Genomic DNA, 25,671 nt, shown 5'->3' with positions numbered 1-25,671 from the left:
AGTATCTCTGCAGCCACGGAGCTTGTGTGCCTAACAAAATGGCAGCTTAAATGTCCCGCGTCACATGGGCCAATAGGAAGCCATGAAATGATCCCTTGCTGCTTCTTATTGCCCGGCGTGACCTGGATATTTAAACTCCACAGTACAAAATGGTTTACCAAGGATTATATTATGATCCCATTCATTGATTAAGATTATAATAAAATATTTCCTACAGTGGTCTCTGTGTCTTCATTTAAATTCTAGTAATTTTCTCAACTTCGCATTTATGCAAACAATGTTTTTCTATTGTACTGTTTTGTAAATTAAGTATATGAAACACACTTTTGGTTTGCAAAATAGTTCATCAGTATATGCAAACGGATCATAATAAAACACCCATATTTACATACTAACCCAATATTTGTTGTAAAAAGCAGCAACTAATTATGTGAAAGGAATATTAGCATATTAAAAATGTCCTTTATATACATAGCCACAGATCAGCAAATGTATTACTCCTCTGTGTACTTTTAGAAAAACTACTTGTAGAGTAAAATAAGAGAAGCTGTTAATATTTCATTTGGAAATAAAATGTTTTCTACCATATTACATTTCCAACATAAAACCGTAAGCCAGACCATAGAAAAAAACAAAAACAAATTCATGCTGTTTATTTGAAGGATGATAAATCGCGATATTGCCAACATACATATATTACACAAGTGTATTTTTCTCATGATATTATGAAAAAATAGATCAAACTTGTCTGATTTAAACCTTCATGAATAAAAATGCTAGCAAATCAGGTTAAAAAAATTCTATACATTATTAAAACACATTTATTTTGTGCAACCATATTCATGAAGGGTAAATAGGGCCATGCTTCCCTGGTGTAGTCTCAGGCCCATGATGTTTGCTTATATTAACCAATAAGGCATTCAGAAACTAGATGCATCTCCTGGGAGTAGATCAAACCATTTGTTTTGGAGGTGAGGCATTATATGTAATTTTACTTACCCAGAAGCATCAATTAAATACAGTAAATGTAATTTAATACTTGCTCTATTTGAAGAAAGTCTCATATACTATGGAAACTTAACAAATAAATATTTAGCAAAACTTAAAAACATGGCTTAATTGAATATCTAAGCACTCATTTAGTAGGATATTTAAACTGTCCTTAGTAGGGCTTTCATGGCAAATAGAAACTGAAAAAAACATTCTGTGGAACTATTTATATACAAATGGACTTTCTCGAATTAAAATTAAAATAAGTCCAGAGTGTTCATTTTTGTCTTCCTGCTTTTTTATTATGGTCCAGAGTTAGAATGGTGCTCAGTCCCTATATGCGCTCTATGGAGTCTTTCGAAATAGTGAGTCCTGTTATGGACTTGAGTAGTCCACATAAACAGTCCAGATATTGTGTACTGGAGAAGGGGGGGGGGGGGGAGAGAGCGCCTAATGGTATCCCACAGTATGTAGCGCAGTAATTCAACCTCCCCTTTGCATCTATATAAGAATATTGTGTGACAGTGGTAACAATCATAAAGGCTGTTACATTTTGAAGCCCTCTCAGTAGTCTGGCATTCCTTGGTGTGCAGGATCCATTGAAAATTGGAGTCCAAAGGATATCTGTGTGAAACGGAGCACAACCGTAGCTGGACGAAAAAAGGGATCATAGAAGGGTAACTCCCATAAAAAGATTTATTAAGCTCACATGAATAGCTTTATGGGTTTAAAAACCTCACCTATGCGTTTCTCGCTCCAGTGGTTTATGAATTTTTATTATGACTTTGTCTTTCTATCTTTAACTCTTATTTTTCTTGTTTCTTATTTTACAATGTTTACTCTAATTCTAATCTCTTTCAAAAATCCAAATACATATTTGTACACTTACCCTAGTCATCTAATACTGTTGTCTGCAATATATATATATATCTAGAGATAGAGATAGATATATAAATAATCTCTCTATACAGTATATTCATTCATATATATATATATATATATATATATATATATATATATATATATATATATATATTGATATATCTATATTGATATAGATATATCATGTACGGTACACCTGTGAACATGTGACCTGCATACGTGATAAGGGTTAATACTGTCCCACATTTCACCTTTGCAAAGGTCCCTCAAATGAACAATATCTCCCCTACTGGACAAGGGTTAATACACAACTCGAAAGCTATCCCACTCTTCACCTTTGCAAAGGTCCCAGAAATGAGTAACATCTCCCATAATCCGTCCCCATATACAACCTGTCATGAACAGCACACAAGTGAGCATGTGACTTAGATATTCAACCAGTGTTCATACAAACGGCTACTCTAGCCAACTCACTTTTTTCCTGCACAAGGTACCTTAAATTATTTCATATTAAACCCTTACTCAATTGCAATCAAATCTATACACTGTCACAACCCAAGAAATGCAGAAATATGTAAAATTAATAATTCTGCCAGGGTCTCAGGTCACTGTTTATGATAGAAAAAACTATGCACGTAACACAAAAATCTGTTGTAGCAAAATGTGCCCGAAAATTTAAATATTCTTTCCAGAGTGTGCAAAAGTTCATTCAGAGACCAAAGCATTACTTATTAAATGTTTTAATATATATAAAAATGAAGTGCTTGGATTACAGAAAAAGTATTACAAGAACATACAATTACTGTAAATGCAGGACAGTTTCTTAAAAGGATACAACATAAATCCCTAATACACTACATTACCATATAGTATGTCATTCGATTTCTCCAGAGTGGTCACTAGTGCGGAAAATGGGACTTCATGTGTTTGGTTCAACACACCTCTGTTGAAATTTGATTTTCATAATAACTCCCTAAACTTTATGTACTATCTTTGCCCATTGAAACAACATAAGCCCACCCCTGTCGTAAATCCGATGTGAGATTGACAGTTTTATGCCAGAGAAAATAAAACCTTTACAAACGACATTTGAATTGTGCCTCCGTATATTATCGTACTCATAACTTCTCACCTCTAATACTGAGACACGAGTCACATCAATAGATTAAGGCGGTTATTACGGATGCAACAAGACTAATCAAGACTGTATTAATCCTAAATTTGAGTGACAAATGGATATATCTTTTATTACCTGCTAGATATCATGTGTCTGCCTTCGTGCGTTCATCTGCCTGCCACAAATGCAAATATTGAAATGTTATACTTCAGTATCGCTTTCAAGTCCATTATTCCATATTTCATATCTTTTGGATGGTAGGTGACTGTCACGCCCCCTGGCACTCCGTAAAACCCTTCCAGGAAACCCTTGAAAACTTTTTATACAGTGTCCCGTTTATGTTCGTGTCTGGAGAACCGTAATTCACTTCCATCTCTGGCAATATGGCAATACACACGTTCTTTTAGTGGACTATCCATGATAACACCCCCAACCCCCAATTATGTTCGCTTTGAAACCCGCACAGATCTAGGAAAGGTCTTAACCTGTCATAAACCAAATATATTGTATTTTTAAACCCAAATTGTTTCACCATTAACCCCTGAAGCACCAGATGGATTAAAATACATACCATCTTACGATATCATGACATCTCCCTCCTTGGGTGCCAGTCCCGCGCTCACACGAATACCGCCTTCACCTTGGTGTTATGAACCGTCCATTTCATGCATGTCCCTACTGGCTGTGTCTTTATAGCGGTCTCTGCCTCTGGCTGTCTCATAGGCTTTCTCCCTTCCTCTGAGAGCTTTGCTTTCTTCATTCCTGTCTCCTGGTCTCTTTTGCTCAGCTTCTCTTTTTCTTCTGCAAGCTGTCCCGCTGTGTCTGCCTCTCTTCCTCTTGCCTGCTTATTGTCCCTGTCTCTTTTTCCCAGTGTTTCTCTCTCTTCCCTCTGCTGACTTTCTCTCTGGCTTGCTGACTCCTCTTTCCCTGCCTTTCATGCACTGATGGCCACACCCTCAGGATTCAATGCCTATGCTAGCCTATCACTGTCCCCCAGGTCTGTAAACACTCAGTAGGTGTGATGAGGTGGTCAGGGGGTTTCCTCAGATTTACCAACCTTCCATCTTGGGAAATGCTACATACAGGGTTTTGAAGGGCTGGAATCTCTGCTGCTTGGTCTGGCGATGCCCTCTGGAGCTTGGGAAGTTCCAGCTGGTGCCGTAGGTCAGCAGCATGTCTTTCTCTTGCATCCTCGCGTTCTGAAGCATATCTTGCTTCTGCAGCTGCTTTCCCTTTCTGCTGCAAATATTGCAGCATATCTCTCTTTTGCAGCTGCTTGCCTTTCTTTCTCAGTCTCGCTCTTGGAACTGGATGATGAGCTGCAACCACATTGTGTCATCTATAGCAGGGGGGCGCAAACTTTTTTTCCCTGCGCCCCCCTGACGGCTGTCCCCTCACTCCCGCGCCCCCCCTAACCCCAACTTACCCGCGCTCCGACGTAATGACGTCACGTTGCCATAGCAACGTGACGTCACATGACCTCGCAGCGTCATTTTGACGCCGCGTTGCCATGGCGCCGCAGGGAGGAAGCCGCCGGAGCCACGGTAAGTTAGGTTTACAGAGGCCCTGCAGCTCCCCCGGCACTTAATTTAAGTGCCTTCGGGAAGCGCGCGGGGCCTCTGTAAACCCCGCGCCCCCCGTCGGCAGTGTCGCGCCCCCCCTGGGGGTCGCGCCCCACAGTTTGCGCACCGCTGATCTATAGGTTCCAGGTACTTAAGTAGTTGGCAAGTACACAACCAAGGCACTGGCAGGCTGAGACCTGCTGGAATCCTCAGAATGAAAGTCCTGGGTTCCTTGATCTGTGGGCATTTTCCAGGGCTAAAACACACTCTGTTCACTGCTGTGGGCATCCTGGCCCAGTGTAGCATCTTGCTCTCTATCATTTCCCAGCAATACGTGTATGAACTCTTCTTTATTTTTACCCAGACTTTCGGGATCACACTCTTCACAATGAATCATCAGCACCTTTTTCATCTTGCATCTGTATAAAGCAGCTATATTCACTACACTGTACTCAAAATAAAAAGATGGCAAAAGAAAAACAAGAGGGGAAGGATACAAAACTGTCTGCTTGTATGTTTTATAAAAATAGCACTTGAACAATAGCTTTAGGGTACTGAGCTACGATCTCTTGCAAGTCTCTCACAGGTTAGTCACTTTTTTAGTGTTTAGTTTGTCCTGCAGGCATTAATACAAATCACTAAAATGCTTTGATATTAACAAAAATGCAAATTGTTCTCCCACCACTGCCACCATTTGCCACACACGGCACACCTGTGAGCACGTGACCTGCAATGGGAGATGGGTTAATACACCGCTCAAAAGCTGTCCTACTTTTCGCCTACGCAAAGGTCCCTCAAATGAACAACATCTCCCCTAAATCCGTCCCCATATACCACTTGTCACGAATAGCACACAAGTGAGCATGTGACTTAAGATATGCAACCAGGGTTAATACACATGGCTTCTCTAGCCAACTCACCTTTCGCCTGCGCAAGATACCTTCAATTTGTTAATATTAACCCCTTACTCAATTGCAATCAAATCTATACGCTGCCACCACCCAAGAAATGCAAAAATATGTAAAATTAATAATCAGCCAAGGTCTCAGGTCCCTATTTATGATAAAAAAAACTATGCACTTTAACACACAACTCTTTTGTAGCCAAATGTTCGAAAATGTGAATACTCTCTCCAGAGCGTGCAAAAGTTAATTCAGAGACCAAAGCGTCACTTATTATTTTTTTTAATATATATATATATATATATATAAAAATACACTGCTTAGACTACAGAAAAAGTATTACAATAGCATACAATTACAGTAAATGCAGGACGGTTTCTTAAAATAAAAGGATAAAACTGTGTATAAGGATTTCTATGTTACCATTAGTACCACTGACACAGAAAATGGGACTTAAAGTGTTTGGTCCAAACAAACCTGAAATCTGACTTTTATAATACCTTTCTAAGCTTTATGTACTATCATTCCTCATTGAAACAACATAAATCCACCCTATTGTAAATCAGCAGTGAGATTGACAGTTTCATGACAGAGAAAAACAACCTTTACAAACAATGTTTGAATTGTGCCTCAGTATAAAACCACACTCATAACTTCTCACCTCTAATACTGAGACACACGTGAGTGCATCAATAAATTCAGGTGTTAATAACAGACCCAACGATACTAATCACGCATGTCTTAATCCTACATTTGAGTGACAAATGGATACCTGTCTTTTATTACCTGCTAGACCTCACGTGTCTGGTCTTTGTGTGTTCGTCTACCTGTCACAAAAGCAAATATCGAAATGTTATACTTCAGCATCGCTGTCAAGTCCATTATTCAATATTTATTTTTTTGTGGGTGGTATGGGACAGTCACGCCCCCTGGCACTCCGTAAGACCCTTCCTGGACTGCTTTGAAAAACTTTTACACAGTGTCCTGTTTATGCTCGGGTCGGGAGAACCATAATCCACTCCAATTTCTGGCAAAACACAAGTTATTTTAGTCAGCTACAGTAGAGGCAACTCTTATTCTAACAAAAACCAGTGGCAATTCCCCAAAAGACCCAGGTACATTCTGAATACATGCCTTAAACTTTCCTTAAACTAGCCCCAGCATTTCTGCATTGATTAATGGCCTATCAGATTAACAGCGGGGGTCCCTAGCAGTCCCATTCAAACTGAATTGGACTGCCAGGGATCCCTGCTGTGTTAATCCTATGGGTCGTTAGTCAATGCAGAAATGCCTTAAACGTGCCTCAAACTAGCCCAGAACATACCCAGCACATACCCAGAATGTAACCCAGCTAGTTTACAGCAAATGTTAGAATAAACGTTGCCTCTACTGTATCCATGATGAGCTCCCCCCCCCCCCCCCCAATTAAATTTGCTTTGAAGCCCGCTCAGATCCAGGAAAGTTCTTTACCTGGCATAAACCCATATATTGTATTTTGCAACTCAAATTGTTGCACCATTAACCCCTGAAGCACCAGATGGATTAAAATACATATCATGATATTACCATCACTATATATATATGCAGTATTTATTTAGCATAATCTAGATATATTAGTATGTCTTTTTTCAGGCTTCTTTTGTGGTGTTTCCCCTTCCTATGTTTTATGAGTGCATATGGAAAGCATCCAGGATATTACATGAGCCCATGAAAACACATTGTGTAACAGCGTGGTTAAATAGATTAAAAAAATAACCACAACAATTTGGATTTTAGCAACATGAAGTTTATTGCAAAAGCTGCACACACATTTTGCAAACCACTTTAGTTACTGTATAATTGTGGTACCTTAGCAATTGTATACATCTAGATAGAGAATGTCGATTGTGACATTTAACCGCACTGAAATGATTGGCTTTGAAGGTAAGAGAACACGTCATCTACATTCTATATTTCCTTAAAGAAGACAGCTACCTGCAGGGCTTGTTTTTACCAGTTTAACTTTTTACTTTCACCATTTTGAACAATGTTCTGCATTTTTACAAAGCTGGTCATTATACTGTATACATTTAACAAAAGGTTTAACTTGCTAGATAGCACCTGGTATTTCATATAGTACCCATGACCATGTGTCTGCACATTGTGTTTAAGACATCTAATACAGTTGTTTAATTTGATTTATCCAGTTGATGCTTAAGCAGCAAAAGCTTGTTTGTGTTAAAGTCGCTGTAGATGTTTTCATTGTTTTCCATTAGTACTGCACAAGAAAATGACTGTTTCTAGATCATATTACCCTTTTTACTTGTCAGTTTCCTCCGTGCAATTTTTGAAGTGAATGCCATCATAATTTGTAATATTCATGTTCTGACAATGGGTAGTGCACTGCTTTTCCACTTATATGCTTTCTATTTTTAAGTTGAAGACCATATAGGCTTTAAATAAATGATAACATGGCTATAAGAATCCTACAGAAAATGTTGATAAGCAATCTTGAATAGTATATCATTTCAGCATGGAATCTTATCCGATTTGGGGTAATATCTTGCTTCCAGCAGAATTGAGCTGATCGTATCAATGAAATAGAGACAATATAAGATCAGGCTATGCGTATGTACTGAATCTTAAAATCTCAAAGTCTCTTCTGGTTCATACTTGTATTTTCATATGAAGCAATTTTATTTCCAATGATAAGCATTAATAGCTTGAACTATGTCCATTTTACACAAACCAGACAATGTGTGAATCGTTTTTTTTATTCATTTCATATTTTGAAACAAAATATCTTAACTTTTATCTCATTTTCTGTTGTTTTTACCTATAGCATTCAATGAATGCAATCTACTTATCAGCAGTTCATTTTCATATGTATTTAAAAAGCATCCTTTGTTCATAATCCTCTTTATAGGTGACTGTTTTACGAGATGTAACATTCTACACTTTGGCAGAATTGTATACATATGAGGTTGAATTGACAGTGTAAATGTTTTGTCAAATGTTAAAATGTGTTATATATTAATCATTTCTGTGTACTTGAAAATATACTTGTTTCAGTTGTTAACTAATCTCAAAACAGGAAGCATTGTGATTTGGCCTATTAAATGTGTCTTGGTTTTAAAAATTATGTATCGTCTCTGCAAAGTGTGCAGAAAATAGTTTCTTAAAAATCATAGGCATTATTTTCTTAGGACAATATTTTCTATGGCTGAGGCAAAGCAGACTTAATGACTTTATGTATTCAATTCATCTGCTCCTCTTTCTTATGAGTCATATGGCTAGATTCACTAGTGGTTTAGCTTTGTTAAAATTTGGCGTTTTTAAGAAATGGGATTGCGGCAATATTTGTAAAAATTACTGCTGTATACGCTAAAATGTATTTATTTATAAATAGCTATAACAAGCTGGCCACTTGATTTGCAAAGGGGTCTACAATGTTAACATTCTGTATTTTTACCACTGAGTCTAACTAATCTGATCTTGCCTATGTTTATAGTTGCTATTGTTTACATGGTGAAGATGTGTGTATATATATATATATACCATAATACTGAGTTAAGTTATGGTGAGTAAAAAAAGTGACAAAAACCCTCCACAGGAAAGCAAATATGCAAATACAACTGTATGCTCATCTGCATGTCTTAGGCAGGTCTGCAACCCTGCAGTTCTCAGGAAAGGCGAGGTTGCAGACCTGCCTAAGACATGCAGATGAGCATACAGTTGTATTTGCATATATATATATAGAGAGAGAGAGAGAGAGAGAGAGAGAGATATCAGTACCGTGTTAGCCGAGCTTCAATAATCAAAAAATAAATAGATGATACCGTTCTGTGGCTAACGAAATGCTTTTATTTGTGCGAGCTTTCGAGATACACTGATCTCTTCTTCCGGCGATGTTACAAAGAATGAAGCAAGGATTACTTAAAAACAGTGTCTCTTGGAATGTTATCTGTGCTGGTCCTGCCCCCGGTGTGGATGTGTTTTATGGCTAGAGGTGTCAAAGGGTAACTGAAAGCAAGTGAAGAAAGAGTGTGTATGTGTATCAGTGTGAATAAAAATGAATGGAGAGCCCACAGTACAATACAAATTTATGCAACTGTTCGGGACACTTAGCAGTGGCCTAAACAGAGATCGAAATTTTATGAGTCATTACTGACACTAGCGAACTCTCTTCCCATGAGCGCTAAAGGCCATGTCTGTACATCCCCTCTCACTCCACACACACCTTGTGTAGAGCACTGTTTATACTGTGGGCTCTCCATTCATTTTTATTCACACTGATACACATACACACTCTTTCTTCACTTGCTTTCAGTTACCCTTTGACACCTCTAGCCATAAAACACATCCACACCGGGGGCAGGACCAGCACAGATAACATTCCAAGAGACACTGTTTTTAAGTAATCCTTGCTTCATTCATTGTAACAACGCCTGAAGAAGAGATCAGTGTATCTCGAAAGCTCGCACAAAAAGCAAGTGAAGAAAGAGTGTGTATGTGTATCAGTGTGAATAAAAATGAATGGAGAGCCCACAGTATAAACAGTGCTCTACACAAGGTGTGTGTGGAGTGAGAGGGGATATAAATGGTGTGGGTGGGTGTGGAAATGTGAGAGTTTGTAGCACAACTAAAAGTGTGTGTGGATACTATGTGGTCCCTATTGGTGTATAGGGATGGAAAAATAAGGAGTATTAGTATGTGTGAGAGACAGCTGTGTGTGCGTACATATAGCACAGTATGTACAGACATGGCCTTTAGCGCTCATGGGAAGAGAGTTCGCTAGTGTCAGTAATGACTCATAAAATTTCGATCTCTGTTTAGGCCACTGCTAAGTGTCCCGAACAGTTGCATAAATTTGTATTGTACTGTGGGCTCTCCATTCATTTTTATTCACACTGATACACATACACACTGTTTCTTCACTTGCTTTCAGTTACCCTTTGACACCTCTAGCCATAAAACACATCCACACCGGGGGCAGGACCAGCACAGATAACATTCCAAGAGACACTGTTTTTAAGTAATCCTTGCTTCATTCATTGTAACATTGCCGGAAGAAGAGATCAGTGTATCTCGAAAGCTCGCACAAATAAAAGCATTTCGTTAGCCACAGAACGGTATCATCTATTTATTTTTTGATTATATATATATATATATATTATTTTTACATGTTTATATATACAGGCACACCAGGAATTATGTAAACATTTCAATACGTTTAAGACTAAGGTCAACGTCTTGGCTCTCCATGGAGTCTCTTTCAAGACTTTAAAAAGGCTCCTTGATGAGGTGAAACGTTGATCTTAGTAGTAAACTTTTAGCAATTTTGCATAAGTCTTGGTGTGCCTGCTATTACTTTCAATTATACCCAATTTCTTGGCAGCTAAAGCATCTGGGTTGTACACCATTTTTAGTGGAGTGCCACTATAATCAATTATTGACAAACATAGGAGTTTGCAAAAATAATAAAGGGTTTATTGGTAATTAGCATTTTGGTTGTACAGCGGGACCTTTCATAAGAGATAGGGCCTAATAAAACACCACTGTATACTGTATTTCCTAAGAACACCAAAAGGCATGCAAAAACCCAGAGATGAGGGAGAGCAGCTGTACGGTTATGATGTAGTGTAAACACCAGCACAGCTTATGTGGAGAATAGGGAAGAGAGAACAAAGTTGTAGAGAGAAAAGCACTCCACAAATAGGAGTGGAAAAAATAATTTAAAAAAACAACATCCCAAACCAGCATGGAAGAAAATGTGTTGGTACACTTTGAACAAGTCACAATTAAATACTAAATGATAGAGAAACGTTTTCAAAGTACAACTCCTGTACACAGAGTGTACTTACACTTTTCACTATTTTTACTATCAAAGATGGGGGATTTTTCGCTACTTTTTCTATAAGAGCATGGGAAACGATAGAAGGGCTGTATAGAGATAGATTGTACATTCTGTATATATTTTATACACGCATACAGTTTAACACACACACACACACACACATATGTATATACAGATATATATGAGAAAGGAAAATAAATAGCGCCACTTGTGAACTGGTGTATATAAATGTGTATAATAATATGTGTAATACTGAATAATTTATAATAAGGTGAAAATAGGTAGTTCTAGAGATTATGCCCTAGCCTATGTAATATAGAATAATTCTATTAGTGTAGTGCACAATAGCTAAATAAACAAATCAGAAAGAATATACACTCTAAAAATACATACAAAAGTGTAAATGCATATAATGATTTCCGAATTGGAAAAACATTTGCAAAAGTCCAACCCTTAGACGAGTCCCGATAAGTTCAACAGAACAGATATAAATTCCAGGGGTCCACGGCTGCTCTCAAATGGAAGAACCAGTTCCAATGATGATTCTATAGAAACGAAAAGAGAACAGAGAGCGCACGCCCCATAGCGTAAAATGGTACATTTAATAAAAATAAGGATTGGGGGAGGGAATAAGAACACTCACAAAGGTAGTAAATAAAAAGCGTTTTGTGATAATATCACCACCAGCGAGGTAAGCACCGTTCCGGATCACAGCGACAGTCCAAAAGGAAAGTTCCTGCTGATTCACCAGTTGGAGTTCATCCTCTATATGACCCGCAGATGGTAAGCCGCGTGTCTGCTTCCAATGTAGCTTACGAGTAAGGACGACCACAATACAGCTCCCTGCACGCTCCGGTCGTAAAGCGTGCACTTGTGTGATGACGTAGTGTCATAATTTTGCATACCCTGACGCGTTTCGTCACACGGCACCCAGTGTGACGAAACGCGTCAGGGTACGCAAAATTACGACACTAACTACGTCATCACACAAGTGCACGCTTTACGACCGGAGCGTCATCACATCGTTCCTCGTGCTAGAATAAATGACAGAACTCTGTTCCTGCTGCTAGAATACTGTAAGTACTGCAGGACTCTAACACTGCACCTCTAAATCGTGGCACGACAGGTACACCCCCCCCCCCCCCCATTTGAAAGTGTAAATTTTTTACTATTTTAAAAAATGCCAGTTATTTAATGGTGTGTCTGGACTAAATCCTCTTTTCAATTGCCTGCTGTAACCATGTCTGCTCTTCTAAAGTTTAATGCTGTGATCCTGGAACTCTTGAATTATAATGGCAAGGGATGCTTGGTGAAATTACATGTTTATTAATATGTAAAGCCTCTCCTTTTAAAATAATTAACTAAAAAAACATTGTATCGTCCATCACTAATTTCATCTGCTAATGGGGTTATTCATTGAACTGTGATAGTGCAGGCACTATCTATATTCCAAGATCTCAGAGTCCAAGAAATAGACATTTGTTACTTTAAATTGGAGGTCTAGACACATTTAACATGAAATACCTGGGCTACTTAGTTTTATTCTCGATTGGGAAGAAGGGTTAAAGATATTCACTGTAATTGAAATGCATTACAGTAGAGTCTCGGTTAACCGGCACTCCGTTTTATCTGACATGCTCCCCCCCACCCCGTCTCACTTACCAAGCTTACCGGTTCTCACTTACCAGGCTTACCGGCGGCACAGTAGGAGCAGCGCGGTACAGGAGTCAGACAGCTGGCGGCAGCAGTTGAAGACCATATCAGCCGAGGGAAGAAGTTGAAACAGCGGGTGGCGGTGACAGGAGAAAGACATGCGATCGGAGCATGAGCAGTGCAGCACAGGAGACGGCAGGGGAGGAATGCCGGAGGTTGACCGGCGTCTGACTTCCGATTCCGGCACCGGTCAACTTCCGGTGTTACAGCGCATACCTCCCCTGCCGTCTCCTATGCTGCTCAGCTCCTGCTCTGATCGCATGTCTCCCCCTGCCGCATCCAAGCCACTGACGCCTGCTGTGTCAACTTGTTACATTGGCTGACATGTTCTTCTACTGCCACTGCCAGCTATCTGACTCCTGTGCTGCTCTGTTGCTGCTGTGCCGCCGGTAAGCCTGGTAAGTGAGAAGGGGGGACGCAAATGTTGGATAATACTTTCCATATTATCCGACATTTTCGGTTATCTAACACGGTATTTGTCCCATTTAGGTCGGATAACCGAGACTCTACTGTATATCCATTTTGTCACCTGGACAATATTTCCCCTTCAGGAAAGATAATACTGCTTTGTAATGAACAAACAAAATCTAAATGTTTTAATGTAAATGTTTTTGTTTCTACATTATTCCATTGTCACAAAATTATTGAGATTAATACATTTCATGGCGTCAGCGTTAGGTTTCTAAATGCATCTAATTATTACATAGTTGCATAGTAGATGAGGTTGAAAAAAGACATGCGTCCATAAAATTCAACCTGTGCTAAATTTAGACAACAGATACGTTATCCTATATTTGTACTTACAGTATATTAATTCAGAGGAAGGCAAACAAAAACAGCAGTGAAATATCATCTAATGATCTCTCATAAGGAACAATATAAATTCATTCCTGACTCCAAATATTGGCAATCAAATTACTCTCTGTATCAACATCCTTCCCATGTTTACATATTTGGTATATCCCTGTATACCTTTCCTTTCAAAAAAGATGCCCAACCTTTTTTTTTTAACATACTGTATACTGTATATTGTATCTGCCATCACAGTCTCCATGGGCAATGAATTCCACATTTTAACTGCCTTTACTGTAAAGAACCCTTTCCTTTGTTACTGGTGAAATCTCCATTCCTCCAACTTTAAGAGATGGCCTGTGTCGTTTGTACTGCCCTTGGGATGAATAGATCTTTTGAAAGCTCCTTGTATTGTCCCTGAATATATTTGTATATAGTTATCATAGCCCCTCTTACACGCCACTTTTCTAATGTAAACAAGTCTAATTTAGCTAGCCTCTCCTCATAAATCAGATCATCCATTCCCTTTATTAATTTGGTGGCTCTTTTCTGCACTTTCTCTAGTTCCATAATGTATTTTCTATGGAGTGATGCCCAAAATTGTACTCCATATTCAAGGTATGGTCTTTCTAATGCTTTTTAATGGAACATAATTATGCTTCCTTCCCTTCCACCCATTGCCCATTTAATGCAAGATAAGATCTTGTTTGCCTTTGCAACTACTGCATGACTTGGGGCACTATTGCTAAGCCTGCTGTCTACAAGCACTCCTAAATCCTTTTACGTCAAGGACTGTCCTAATTTAGCCCCATGTAATTTGTATGTTGCCTGTTTATTAATATTTCCCAAATGGCTAACCTTACATGTATGTGTATTAAACCTTGCCTGCCTTTTACCTGCCCAAGTTTCCAGTCTCTCCAAATCCTTCTGGAGAGAAATTACATCCTGCTCTGATTCTACTACCTTACACATTTAGTGTCATCAACAAAGACAAAAACTTTGCTCTTTATGCCAACATCAAGGTTATTAAAAAACAGTTTAAAAAGCAGGGGTCCCAGTACTGATCTTTGAAGTTCTCCACTCACAACTTTAGACCAACCTGAAAAAGTTTCATTTATTACAACTCTCTGTTGTCTATCCTTCAACCAGTTTCAATCCAGGTGTAAATATATTTACCGAGTCCAATTTGTTTTATTTTGTACACTAACCTCTTGTGTGGAAACATATGAAAAGCCTTGGCAATTATCTAAGTAGACCACATCAACTGCATTACCCTGGTCTAAAATTCCTACTTACTTCCTCAAAGAAACTAATAAGGTTAGTTTGGCATGACCTATCCTTTATAAATACTTGCTGACTATTACTAAAAATGTGGTATTCCTGAACATTATCCCATACTAAATGTTCAAGTAGCTTCCCCACTATTCATTTATCTCAGGCTTACAGGTCTGTAATTCCCTTGTTGTGGTCTAGCTCCCTTTTTAAATATAGGCACATGTCTGCTTTACACCAATTTTGTGGTATTAAACCTGTGGAAATGGAGTCTAAGTTCAGTAATAGCCAAACCATTATACCAGTATTTAATATTCAAGGACTACAATTGAAATGTATTCTTCCCTGGTAAACACAGAGGCAAAGAATTTGTTTAATACCTCTGCTTTTTCCTTATCTCCAATTATCTGCCTGCCCATATCACACTGAAAAGGTTCTATATTTTCTTTTCTCATTTTTTTTGTGTTATTAAAGTACTTAAAGAACTTTTTAGGGTTGATCTTACTTTCTATTGCAATCCTTTTTTCATTATCCATTTTTGCTAATTTGATTGCCCTTTTATAATTTTTGTTACATTCCTTATAATTCTGATGCTATGCCTCTGTCCCTTCTGACTTAAAAAATCTAAACGCCTTCCTGTTCTTGTCCATTTCTTCCCTTACCTGTTTATTTAGTCACATTGGTTTTGACTTATTTATTTTATAATTATTACCCATATTACTGATGTGTGTTAGAAAAGCAATGTTTTAAATACTGTCCATTTATCTTCTACATTTTCCCCTGCAAAAACATCATCCCAATGTACTTGTAAATTAGTCCTCAGTTTATTAAAATCTGCCTTTCTAAAGTTTAATGTCTTTAATGAACCCATGTAATCTGTTTATTTGATAATTTATTTCAAATGAGACCATGTTATGATCACTGTTACCCAAATGTTCCAGGACTTGAATATTTGCTATTACGTATACATTGTTTGATATTACCAAATCCAGTATTGCCCCTATCCTGGTTGGTTCCTCAATAATTTGGGTCATATAATTGTATGTAAGCACACCCAAAAACCTATTTACTTTTGATGTAATGCTAATTTCATTGCCCCAGTCTATGTCTGGATAATTAAAATCACGCATTATGCAAACATGACCTCGTTTTGATTCCTTCTCCATTTGCAAAAGTATTTTAGCTTCCTCAATCTCACAGATATTTGGGGGTTTATAGCTCATCCCTACCCACATTTTCTTTATACTTTTACCTCCACTGCTAATTTCTATCCACAAGGTCTCTACATTTTCATCATTCCCTTCATAAACATCTTCCCTTATAATAGGTTTTAGATCCGGTTTAATATATAAGCATACCGCACCTCCTCTTCTATTTGCTCGATCCTTCTGAAAAAGGGAATAACCCTCTAAATTAACTGCCCAGTCAAGAGTTTCATCCACCATGTTTCAGTAATACATTTGATATCATACTGTTCCCTTGCAGCTATTAATTCAAGCTCCCCCATGTTATCTGTCAAGCTTCTTGCATTAGTAAGCATGCATTTCATTTTTTTTTCAACCTGTACGATTATCTTATCTGCTCCTTCCTTTCTGCGCCAACTTGGTTTAGTCTTTAGAAGTTTTCTATTATTATCTGTATTTACTATGGGTGTCTCGCTGCTTGTCAAACAAGCACTTGCCCCCATTCTACCTCCATAACCCCTTGTTTCCTTATATTCTATTTAGTTCGTTATCTGTTTCATTCCTCTCCCCCAACCCCCTCCATCCTAGTTTAAAATCTCCTCCAACCTTTTTAAAATTCCCCCCCCTAGCACAGAAGATCCCTCTTCATTGAGGTGCAATCCTTCCCTAGAATAAAGATGGCATCTCTCAGAAAAAGATTCTCGGTGCTCTAAAAACACAAAACCCTCCTTCCTACACCACTTTCTTAGCCATGCTTCAGACACTTACAGAACTTACTGAAGGTGATGCCGGTAGCCGTTCCGGCTGGGCATAGAAAATGTAAAGGTCCAGCGAGCCAAGGGGATGCTGCAATGTCATCCCTTGTAGATTCCTAATGGTCAACGTGACATGGGACCTTCAAACAACTGAGATCCCGGCATCACCTTTCCGATGCAATTATCTCAAGGATCAGGGGGTCACACAAGTGAAATCAACACGATTAAGTTCCAGAGACCCGATGCGTCCCACCTTTTTTGGACCACAATGGAGTTTTAAGCCAATATATACCATTACCAAATTCTCACAGTGCAGCACAATAAATTCAAATTGCACAAAGCATCAGTTTATTATGGAGTCTGTGTTTAATGTGAAGGGTAGAGGATATGGAAACGTTGGTGCATTTGAAAACCAGTTGAACAATTGTAACTTGTGTGCTGTTTTATTACTATGATCCAATAAAAAAAAATATTTTTATTGTGGGAACGCAGCACCCTTGTTCTTTGACAAGCTAGCACTGGATGCAGTCCTCCGTCTTTTTCTCTTCTTCCTGAACAATTGTAACAACATATGTCACTTATTTGGAATTGTGAACATTTCATAAACAAATTGGTTTAAGCCAGTGGTTCTCAACCTTTTTTGAGCAAGGGTACCCCTGAAAGATTTTTAATATAACGGTACATCACTGCTCATCAGACCCATCTCCTCCCCTCCTCGCTCACACATACATACAGTAACCCCCTTTTTTTAAATACATTTTACATTCACCCTCACACATCAATCACCCTTTTAAACAAAACGCACAGTTCTCACACTGCACACTCACCCCTATGTCACTCATACACTTCACATTCGTTCGCCCCTTCTCTTACTTACATCACATACCTTCCCCATGCCCACACAAATTACCTACGTCCCTCCTACTCCCTACACAAAGCCCTCACTCCTCTCGTCCCTCCCAACTTCCATCACACCTCAAACAGATTACAGCTTCTGCATATCCAGGCAGCACAGGGCGTGTCTGCTTAGCAGCCAGCAGAGTGTTTCTTCTGTGGCTGTGGCATACCTGAATGCCACGGCATCCTGTTTGAGAAACTTGGCTTAAACTAACATTTAGAGCAGGAGCGAAAAAAACAGAACATTACATATATAATATATGACAATCCTATTTGGCGTTGAGAGCAACAGTTCCTTTCATTTATAAGATGGTATCTATTAGACATTTTTATGAAGTAGATCCACCTCTTTTCACAATGCCCATGTAATTGATATGATAACTTACATTTCCAAGTTCTACACATTTTTTTTACCATCTAAAAAACAATCAACACATTCTCTAATATATTTGTTTTCATATTAAAATATGTTTCTCTTTGTTTATTCCTGTTGTTGCTAAATGCAACGCTACTTGACTTAGTCTGAAATAATTACCACCTTACTTGCAATTACTGAATAGCTTGCTGATAATATCCTGACAGTGGCCATTTTAAGATCCTGAAATGCTGGTCATAGACGGGATTATTGCCTGAACTGAGGTGCTTGGTAAGCCTAAAACAAAGAACAAAAAATCCCAATGCCACTTCCAATATGACAATAATACACAGTAAAATACTTATATATTCTCTTGAAATGGGGTCATTTAGTTTAACCCTTTGGCCAAAGCATCGTAAGCCTGTGAGCCACATCAAGGCAGACCCTGCTTACAGGTCCTAACACTACCAGATAAAATACTAATACACCTATACTAGGATTGAAATTCTCATTTACCTCTATTAAAAAAACACTGTCTCAAACTACAGGCCAATCCTATCCAAAGTCATGGAAAAATGTGTCCACTCCCAATTAAGCGATTACTATAACAAGACAAATTTCCCTAGCCAATTCCAATCTGGCTTTCGCCCCAAACACTCTACCGTAACTACCCTGCTAAAAGTTTGCAATGAAATCCAGTGCGGAATGGAACGGGGTCAACTCACTGGTGCAGTATTCCTAGATTTTGCAAAGGCTTTTGATACTGTTGATCATGCTATCCTGCACAACAAACTCCAGAGCTCTGGAATAGGGAAGCATGCTTTAAACTGGTTTCAGTCCTACCTATCGGGTAGATCCCAACATGTGTTCATCTCTAGCTCTAACTCTAGCCTCCTGGATATCGCCTGTGGCGTCCCGCTAGGCTCTGTTCTGGGGTCCCTACTCTTCTCAGTGTTCATTAATGATCTTCCCACAGCTTGTCAAGAAGCCTCAATACACATGTATGCAGATGACACAATCCTATATGCACACAGCCATAGCCTCTCTGACCTTCAACACATACTTCAGTCTGACTTTTTGAGACTCGAAAACTGGATTTCCCAAAACAAACTGTTTTTAAACACTGACGACTGTAACAATGGTATTTGGGACCAAGACTAAATTTTTAAAGCTTCCAGCGACAGAGCTCCACATTAGAACCAACACTAACACCACCCTAACTCCTGTTACTAGTTTTAAATACCTGGGCATATGGCTTGACTCCCACTTAACATTCGAGATGCACATTGATACGCTGACAACAAGACCTATGCCAAACTAGGTGTACTTTACAGGAACAAATCCTCCCTAAGTCTCCTGGTCAGAAAACGTATCGCACAGCAGATGCTAATGCCAATTATTGACTATGAAGACATAGTATATGGCTCGGCACCTCAATCCCACCTTAGCAAACTTAACACCCTCTACAATTCAATTTGTTGTTTTGTTCTCCAATGCAACTATAACACACATCACTGCGAAATGCTCAAAGAACTAGATTGGTCATCACTCGAGTCTAGGCGCAAAGTTCACCTTTCCTTTCTTGCCTTCAAATTCTTTATGGGCAAGCTACCCAGCTATCTGAATAAAACTCCACACCCCCTACCACATGCAGCACCTATCACCTGACATCAGACTCCAAAAGACTGTTCATGGTCCCAAGGCTCAACAAAGTATCCGGCTGCTCCTCCTTCTCTTACCGTGCACCCTAAAACTGGAACAACCTACCAGAGTCTCTTACATCTACCACCAGTTTAAGTTCTTTCAAATCTAAGGCTGTCACACATTTTAATCTGGTCTGTAACTGTTTCATACGCCCATAATACAAATTATCTTTAACTGTGCATGCAATGTCTTGTATATAATGTATACCCTGCTCATTATGTAACTGTATTTGTAAACATGTATTATTTGTCTTAACTCTGTGCCCAGGACATACTTGAAAACGAGAGGTAACTCTCAATGTATTACTTCCTGGTAAAATATTTTATAAATAAATATTAGGAGGGAGAAGGATCAACATTGGATCCATATCCAGTAAAATTAAAGAGACCTGTTAACTAGGGCAGTGGGGACATAAATATATATTTTTGTGGGGGCTCAGGGGTTCCCAAAATGAGCTTCTTGGGGTTTTGTGTGTTGCTTGGTAAGCCATTGGGATGGAGCAGCAGTGTTACTGCTTTAAAAGTATGCCACATGTAAGCCCTCAGGGTGGATGGAGATTTAAATCCAAAGAGAAAGTTTTCAATGTGTTACAGCTGTACAGATGTAGCCGGACTTAACGCTAGCGTGGGCCCATCACAGCGCCAAATGCGGCCCGGAAGGATTAATGCGGTGGGAGAGCCCATTGAAAAGAATGGACCCCGCAGCGCCGAGGAGCAGCCACCTCCCCCTGGGCCTCGGTTGTCCGCCATTTCACCCACGGCCACGCGAATGGTAAGGCTGGCTACATCTCTACCTTCAGCATAACTCACAGTAATGTTCATCGTATACAGTCAAAATGTTAAATTTAAATGATGAGATCATCACTGTGTGGCTCTTTATAAACTTAGAAGCTGAAGTACTTCTCCTTAAAGTTCATATTTAATATCCTCTATGTCTACATTATATGTTGTCCATTTTAAACGTTTTATAAAACTTAAAGATGCCAGTGTTATAATCTGTACAAGGCTTACTATTTTGTATATTCATTTCGTCTTTCTTCCTCAGTCCCATAAGGCACCTAAACTGTATAATGTTAAGAAGGGCAAATATAGGACTATTTAATGTTATCATGGCTACAATGCCCAAATCTAATGTTGCTGAGAAACAAAAATAGCTTCTTAAATATGTTCACCTTAATGACTGTAGAAAAAACATGTTTAATGTATTCTGTTGTTTACTTCGGAATATACACAAAAGGAAGATTTTGTTTTCTTGACTAGTGAAGTAGGTAGGAGAAATCCAATGAACTGTATATTGCATTTCATAACATCAGCCATTGGATCCTGAACTATCACTTTTCAGTCAGTTAAATGTCCTCCATATTATTGTTTTGTTTTAACTTTATAGATATCGGTTGTCAATAATATTTGAATAAATCTTTCTCTTTAGCCCTTAAAAGATAGGGGGAAAAAATCCCCACAATTGTCCCCTTGTGTTTCCCATATGGCTAAATGGAATTTAAGCAGTAGATTGTAAAATAAAAAATATCCTAAATTAAGAAAAAAGAAAATCTCATGGCCATTTCTGCATTGCAAGAAATATAATATTTTTGTTCTTGCAATCATTCCATTGAAGTGTCCTTTAGATACCAAATCCACAGCATAGCAAGATATGACCCTGCGGTTTTTGCATTAAGGAGGTACATTAAACAATTCGTTTTTACTGTCAGATTTAAAAAGGGGCTAGAAAAACAAAAACATTTCAGATAAAAAGTATTAATCATGCAAAGTTAAGTAATTTGGTAAGATTATATTTCCTCAAAATAGTTTATTATCATCTAATAGTAATACAATTCCTTATCGATTTTAAGCTGTAGCAGCTTCTCATCTGAGCTGTTAAACCAAGCAATTTCCATGTATGGATGTACGTCTACTATATACTGTAACAATATAACCCCAGAGAAAATAGGTGTGGGGCACTATTTTATACCAGCTGACTCCTAAGAATCTTAGTCTTGTTATATAGTAGGCGCTGGTGCATGCCCGGGCGTGCGCCTAGCGTTGCACGTACACGTTTAGTTTTGGGGTGCAAGCGGTGCCGCGTGTGGTTAGGGGGCGTGACACTGATGTCACAGCGTTAGGCCGCGCTGTGATTGGTTCACGGCGTGGAAGCAGCGCGAGAATACAATTTGATTGTATTTTCCCTGGTCTGCCGCGGCACCGCTCACGGACGTGCACGCACACATCCCTAGTATAGAAACGTCGGGCTAACAGCCAATTATAATTGACGCGCACGGTAGCGCACACGCGTGCTCTATATTACATGCCTTATTTGCAAGGTTGATTTATAGAATTCGAAATTAGGAGCCAAAAAGTGTAGACAATGTTATAATGTTATCCCTTCATCTTGAAATAATGAATTACCAGCAATACTTGAAAGCAGATTGGAAATATTGTTTTATGACACTGAAGTAGTTCAGCTCTATATGTGTCAGTTCTGACAAAAGTTGCATGATTATTATTCTCATGATCTCTATTCTTAATCCATACCAGAGGAACTTTATGAATTACTTAATTTTCCTTATGTTTTCATGACCGTATATTATAGTTTGCAGTATTAGCTTCACAGAAAATCAACGTTTTAACCATTTATTTGTTTTCAGAGAACCAGAGGCCAAAAACGAAAAAGAAGTTTCATGCTTGAAGAGGAAAAGACTGAGGTTAGAATAATACAAGTATAAAAATAAATCTTTAACATTCCTTCATCTCTAAAGTTAATATATTTTAATTCTGCTTTGTTTTTCCTTTGGTTTGTAGGAACGCATTCCAAGAGAGAGAAGACGAAGGCAGTCAATAGCATTACATAAAAGGCCCAAATCGGAGGACTTCAGGACGGAGTGTGTTACATGTAAAGGGATTGGAGACAATGAAAATCTAGTAAGGTAAGTTCCTCGCTTTTATCTTATCTCTATAACTACTGTAAGGGTCAACAATGCTTTACATTGCAACTGTCACTATGGCCATAATGAAGAAAAAAATCATTAAAAAGAATTTAAAAAATCAAATATCAGATTTATATGAAATCACTATTTTGGGAGGTGACTTACCCACTTAGTTGGCCTTCCACTTAGTTGGCCTTCCACTTTGTTGGTGGTCAGCACCCCCCCTGAGGAAGGTCCCTAGAGGGCCGAAACGTTGGTTGTTAATGTGCTGATGTGTTTTGTCTAATACACGTTCTGCTTTAGCTGAACCTTGAGTGCTGTTTCTTTGCTGTCACTTTGGTGATAGCAGTTGTTCTCTATTCTTATGTTATGAAGCATGCAACTTCACCATTGATATAATTGCTTGGAGTGCCATCTGCTGTGATTGATATATATATATATAATTTTTTTTTTTTAAGTTATGGTGGGTGAAAAAGGCAACAAAAAAATCCACCGTTAGCATATAGCCAATAAAGAATATCACTTGTGAGCACTTTCACATGTCTTGGACAGGTCTACAATCCTGCCTTTCAACCATTATCACCTAGCATACAGTGCTTCCACCGCAGCAAGGGATTCTGAGAAATGACATGCAAATGAGCACACAATGTGTCACCTTTTGCCTGGAATATCCATTCACATGGAGCCCATATAAGCAAAGGCATCGCTGTTCACACAGCTGTTAAGCATAGCATGGGACTAGCAAAGCAAGTCAAACCACTCACATCTGTCATTTCCCAGAATCCCTTGAAATATTTTGGCAAATTTATACTTATGCTGGTGTGACAAATTCCTGGTTGGTGTGTAATTGTGTGATGATCTGTGGAAAATACTGAAGTCTCCTGCTATTTAATAAAGAGGTTCTACCTTAATTTAGTCTCTAAAGCATTTGTAAAACACTGCCATGAGAAGTGTGAATTATTTTTTTTAACATCTTCATTGCCAATGGGGTTTCCAACTATGTGGCCACACACCACTTTTTAAACTTTTGGTATACATTTGTTTAATTATGCTTCATTTGACCAGCTTTGTATGTGCCTACAGTATCTCTTTTTTTTCAGTACAAGTTGAGCTTTTCATTTGGTATCTCTCTCGGGTGAATTGCATATCATGTGACCAAGAAATGTCAAAAATATGGGGGATTGGGAAATGTACTTTTCCTAATATTGTCCCAGATATCTCTACCAAATTATATTAATTAAAATGAATATTAAATATTGCTGCCCTGTGTCCTTTGATTACACTGATACTAGATCTGTGTTGGTTTACATAATTTTTTGGCCAATATAGACCCCAAATTGCAAGGACTTTCACGCCTGAAATTTTCAGGCCCAAACATAAAAGGTACACACCATCAATAACAAGGCAAAACTACTGCAGCAGAAAAATACCCTGACAAACGTATATATTTTCTGAATCTACATGCCCCAAGGAATTCAAACATGGGTAGTATGCTTTTTCCTACAAAAAGCTCTGGCTGGGAATCTGTTAAAAACAATGTAAATTTACGAATAAAAATTAAATCCCATTAACTTCAAATTTTCATCAAAATTTCTCAAACCTTGGACATAAATATAAAATGGTATTGCCCTGGGGGACCACGGAGTATACTGATACCAGATATACTGTATGTATAGGTTTTGGCCAAAAGAGGCCCCAAATTAGAAAGACTGCATAAGGCTCTTCACACCTGAATTTGTCATGGCTTACCATAAAATGTTCGTGCCATCATTGGAATGGCAAGATTACCCTCTACCATAAATATATACATTAGATATGCATTTTCAAAAAATGTACAGGCATACCCCACATTAACGTACGCAATGGGACCAGAGCATGTATGTAAAGTGAAAATGTACTTAAAGTGAAGCACTACCTTTTTCCCACTTATCGATGCATATACTGTACTGCAATCGTCATATACGTGCATAACTGATGTAAATAAGGCATTTGTAACAGGCTCTATAGTCTCCCCGCTTTCGCACACCTTCGGTACAGGTAGGGAGCCGGTATTGCTGTTCATGACGTGCTGACTGGCGCATGTGTGAGCTGCCGTTTGCCTATTGAGCGAGATGTACTTACTCGCGAGTGTACTTAAAGTGAGTGTACTTAAACCGGGGTATGCCTGTATACATTTAAGGAATTTTGACCTGGGAAACTCCTGTTTCCACAAAACACATTTTGGCTGGGAATTTTTGTTGGACACAGTGGTCTTGATATTTTTATCACAAATTTACACGAACTTTGGACTTTGCGTTCAAATTTCTCGCACATACTTTGTGTAATCATGAAAAAGAATGCTAACTTGTATCACCCTGGGTCCTCTGAGTGCACTGATACCAGATATGTTCAGCTTGTGTTTGGAAAACAGAGGACCCAAATTGTTGACCCCAACTGTGTAAGGCTCTTTGCACTTGAATTATTCGTTTGCTGAATGAAAAAGGTGCTTGCCATCATTTGCAAGGCAAAACTACCTTATAGCATAAAAATACTCTCGTAAACTATATATTTTATGAGAGTACACACCACAAGGAATTTGGACATGGCTTATGTTTTTTTCTGAAACTATTTGTAGCCGGGAAGCTTTGTTGAAAACAGCGGTGTTGATATATTGTTTTCATAAATTTACACTAAGTTCAGATATTGACATACTGGAAAAGACAAAACACCCCCAATAGCATAACCCTCCCTCCCCCACTAAAGTATATATATATATATATAAATATATATATATATATATACAGCTAAACC

The 25,671-nt window shown here is 38.5% G+C and overlaps 1 protein-coding gene across 15 annotated transcripts in view; it reads left to right on the top strand.

Moving 5' to 3' along the window:
• PHF14 (PHD finger protein 14) overlaps positions 1-25,671 on the top strand; it is a 416,918-nt gene that overhangs the window by 179,690 nt on the left and 211,557 nt on the right. For all 15 annotated transcript variants that reach the window (XR_012799268.1, XM_075587256.1, XM_075587252.1 and 12 more), the window contains 2 exons: positions 22,603-22,659; positions 22,757-22,881. Coding sequence is in view for 14 of the 15 variants with exons in the window: in XM_075587256.1 (XP_075443371.1) it covers positions 22,603-22,659; positions 22,757-22,881 (182 nt within the window). In the remaining variant the exon portion in view is untranslated. The remainder of the gene's footprint in view (positions 1-22,602; positions 22,660-22,756; positions 22,882-25,671) is intronic.

This window comes from Ascaphus truei, chromosome 2, assembly GCF_040206685.1.
Source record: "Ascaphus truei isolate aAscTru1 chromosome 2, aAscTru1.hap1, whole genome shotgun sequence".
NCBI lineage: Eukaryota > Metazoa > Chordata > Amphibia > Anura > Ascaphidae > Ascaphus > Ascaphus truei.
This window is presented reverse-complemented; position numbering and strand designations above follow the sequence as displayed.